The 3,324-nt window shown below is 34.2% G+C and overlaps 1 protein-coding gene across 1 annotated transcript in view; it reads right to left on the reverse strand.

The window, feature by feature from the left end:
- Positions 1-612: 612 nt before the first annotated feature.
- The window catches only part of LOC111701146 (muscarinic acetylcholine receptor DM1), a 34,385-nt gene continuing 31,673 nt past the window's right edge, over positions 613-3,324 (reverse strand). Inside the window, exons 14-15 of the mRNA XM_023472315.1 lie at positions 1,469-1,566; positions 613-662 (exon numbers count right to left, since the gene is read on the reverse strand). Of these exons, the coding sequence (XP_023328083.1) occupies positions 628-662; positions 1,469-1,566 (133 nt within the window). The 3' untranslated portion in view covers positions 613-627. The remainder of the gene's footprint in view (positions 663-1,468; positions 1,567-3,324) is intronic.

Consider the following 3,324-nt stretch of genomic DNA (forward strand, 5'->3'; position numbering starts at 1 on the left):
CTGAGAGTATCCTGATAGAGGCAGTTTCTGGATCCTTCTCCCTTTTAGCATTTGGAAGCTGGATTAGGATTGTATATACATCTCCTGCACATCCTAAATTAGGAAGCTAGATTAGGATTGTATATACATCTCCTGCACATCCTAAATTAGGAAGCTAGAATAGAATTGTATATACATCTCCTGCACATCCTAAATTAGGAAGCTAGATTATTGTATATACATCTCCTGCACATCCTAAATTAGGAAGCTAGATTAGAATTGTATATACATCCCCTGTACATCCTAAATTAGGAAACTAGATTAGAATTGTATATACATCTCCTGTACATCCTAAATTAGGAAGCTGGATTAGGATTGTATATACATCTCCTGCAATCCTAAATTAGGAAGCTCGATTAGGATTGTATGTACATCTCCTGCACATCCTTAATTAGGAAGCTTGATTAGGATTATATATACATCTGTACATCCTAAATTAGGAAACTAGATTAGAATTGTATATACATCTCCTGTACATCCTAAATTAGGAAGCTGGATTAGGATTTTATATACATCTCCTGCACATCATAAATTAGGAAACTAGATTCGGATTGTATATACATCTCCTGCACATCCTAAATTAGGAAGCTAGATTAGGATTGTATATACATCTCCTGCACATCCTAAATTAGGAAGCTAGATTAGAATTGTATATACATCCCCTGTACATCCTAAATTAGGAAGCTGGATTAGGATTGTATGTACATCTCCTGCACATCCTAAATTAGGAAGCTGGATTAGGATTATATATACATCTCCTGTAAATTCTCATTATTAGATTACATTGAAAATTTGAAAATTACATTAAAATGTGTAATAAACCTAATTGCTATTCACGTAAAACTAATTAGATATATGCTTTGATATTTGGTGTTAGTTATTCTAATTAATGTATGAAATATGTTGCATAAGATAAAATCGCACCCTGATCTCTAATAGTTCTCCTGTAATCTATTTAATTGAAATGTGTTGTTATCATTATTGAAATTAGGTGGAAAAAATAATCAAAACAGCCAATTGCTATTTTCCCCCTAATTGCTTTATACTTGTACTGTTAAAATCATCAATTTGCAATTATAAACTCGTTCTGTACACAGATACATTTATTTAAGCAATAAACTTTATCTTATCTTATCTTATCTAGTAAAAGATGCTTATTACATTTTAAGAGTATTTGACCATGCCGTTTTACAAAATTAAAAAAATTAAAAATATTACAGAGATTGAATAAACCATTGGGTTCATGCACAACGATACTCTTAAAATCCTTAAATTTAACAACATGTTTAAATAGATAATTTTCTTTTTCATCATTTAATAAAAAATAAACACAATAAAAATCCAATACTGTTTGGAATCGGTCATAAACTCTATAAATTCCGTTAGCAGTCCTTTTAAGTGTAAAACATAGTTTCAAGTTTAAACTTACCATTTTCTTGTGGATAATATTGTCTAGGAGCTGACCCATCTATAGGAGCTGGGACAGGGTTAGTAACTGTATCAGGAGGGTTTAAAGGTATCACTTCTCTACAAAACACCCAAATACCATTTCTGTTTAGAAATATGAAAGTGAACCCTCTTGCATTTTGGATACTAATATTATTGCTTGATCTTTTGCTAATCTGCAGATTAATTTAAACTTCATTCGATACACCGCATGGTAATCGTATCCTCCACGGATTACTGAAATGAAGAGCTTAAGCATTGATCCTCAAATTAAAAGTGCCCACAATGGATATCAAGATTAAGCGATCGTACAAATGAGTATCTTTTGTTTCGTAGACTTTGATTGATTAAATTTTGCTTCTGCTCTGTAAAAATGACCAAAGTTTAGAATATCAAAGGTTTACACCAAAAGGTTGCAAAGATATATGAATTGGTAAAATTGTGACATGTGTTTAGTTTCTTTGTTTCGAACAGAACACAAACACATTTGGAGGCATAATGTATAAGGTAATGTTTTAATAATTGAATAGAAAATGTCTTTTATTTATTTAAAGAATTTGAGCCACGTCTTAAATTGAAGACGTGACTCAAATATGGTTTGTTCCACTTAAAAGTGCATTCAACGTTTCAAGATTTAAGCCTGCGCTTAATTAAAACCGGTTTTTGACGGATTTAAGACGCGGCTCAAATTCATTAATTCTAAGAAGGTCCAATTTTTTGGTTTTATGCTTGAAAGTCTTAGCATTTTAGTTGTTTCTCTTCAATGAAATGAATTTTGGTCTAAAACACTCGAAATGAAATTAACTTTAATTTGACGTAATTAAAATTAACAGTGAGAACTTGAAGCAGTAGAATACGAAGACAACATTAAGGCAATTCTTTGATGTTATTACAAAACAAAAAATGTCACTAAATAACTTGTAAAATAAAGTGAGAGGGTCTGTGTTACACTGCACAGTTGCTGTACCTCATGTACACTGTACAGTTGCTGTACCTCATGTACACTGCACAGTTGCTATACCTCTTGTACACTGCACAGTTGATATACCTCATGTACACTGTACAGTTGATATACCTCATGTACACTGTACAGTTGATATACCTCATGTACACTGTACAGTTGCTGTACCTCATGTACACTGCACAGTTGCTATACCTCTTGTACACTGCTCAGTTGCTGTACCTCATGTACACTGTACAGTTGATGTACCTCATGTACACTGTACAGTTGTTGTACCTAATGTACACTGCACAGTTGCTGTACTTCATGTACACTGTACAGTTGCTGTACCTCATGTACATTGCACAGTTGCTGTACCTCATGTACACTGCACAGTAGCTGTACCTCATGTACATTGCACAGTAGCTGTACCTCATGCATACTGCACAGTTGCTGTACCTCATGTACATTGCACAGTTGCTGTACCTCATGTACACTGTACAGTTGCTGTACCTCATGTACACTGAACAGTTGCTATACCTCATGTACACTGCACAGTTGCTGTACCTCATGTACACTGTACAGTTTATGTACCTCATGTACACTGTACAGTTGCTGTTCCTAATGTACACTGCACAGTTGCTGTACCTCATGTACACTGTACATTTGATGTACCTCATGTACACTGTACAGTTGATGTACCTCATGTACACTGTACAGTTTCTGTACCTCATGTACACTGTACAGTTGATGTACCTCATGTACACTGTACAGTTTCTGTACCTCATGTACACTGTACAGTTGATGTACCTCATGTACACTGTACAGTTGATATACCTCTTGTACACTGTACAGTTGATGTACCTCATGTACACTGTACAGTTGCTGTACCTCATGTA

Source organism: Eurytemora carolleeae, unplaced genomic scaffold, assembly GCF_000591075.1.
Source record: "Eurytemora carolleeae unplaced genomic scaffold, Eaff_2.0 scaffold85, whole genome shotgun sequence".
Taxonomy (NCBI): domain Eukaryota; kingdom Metazoa; phylum Arthropoda; class Copepoda; order Calanoida; family Temoridae; genus Eurytemora; species Eurytemora carolleeae.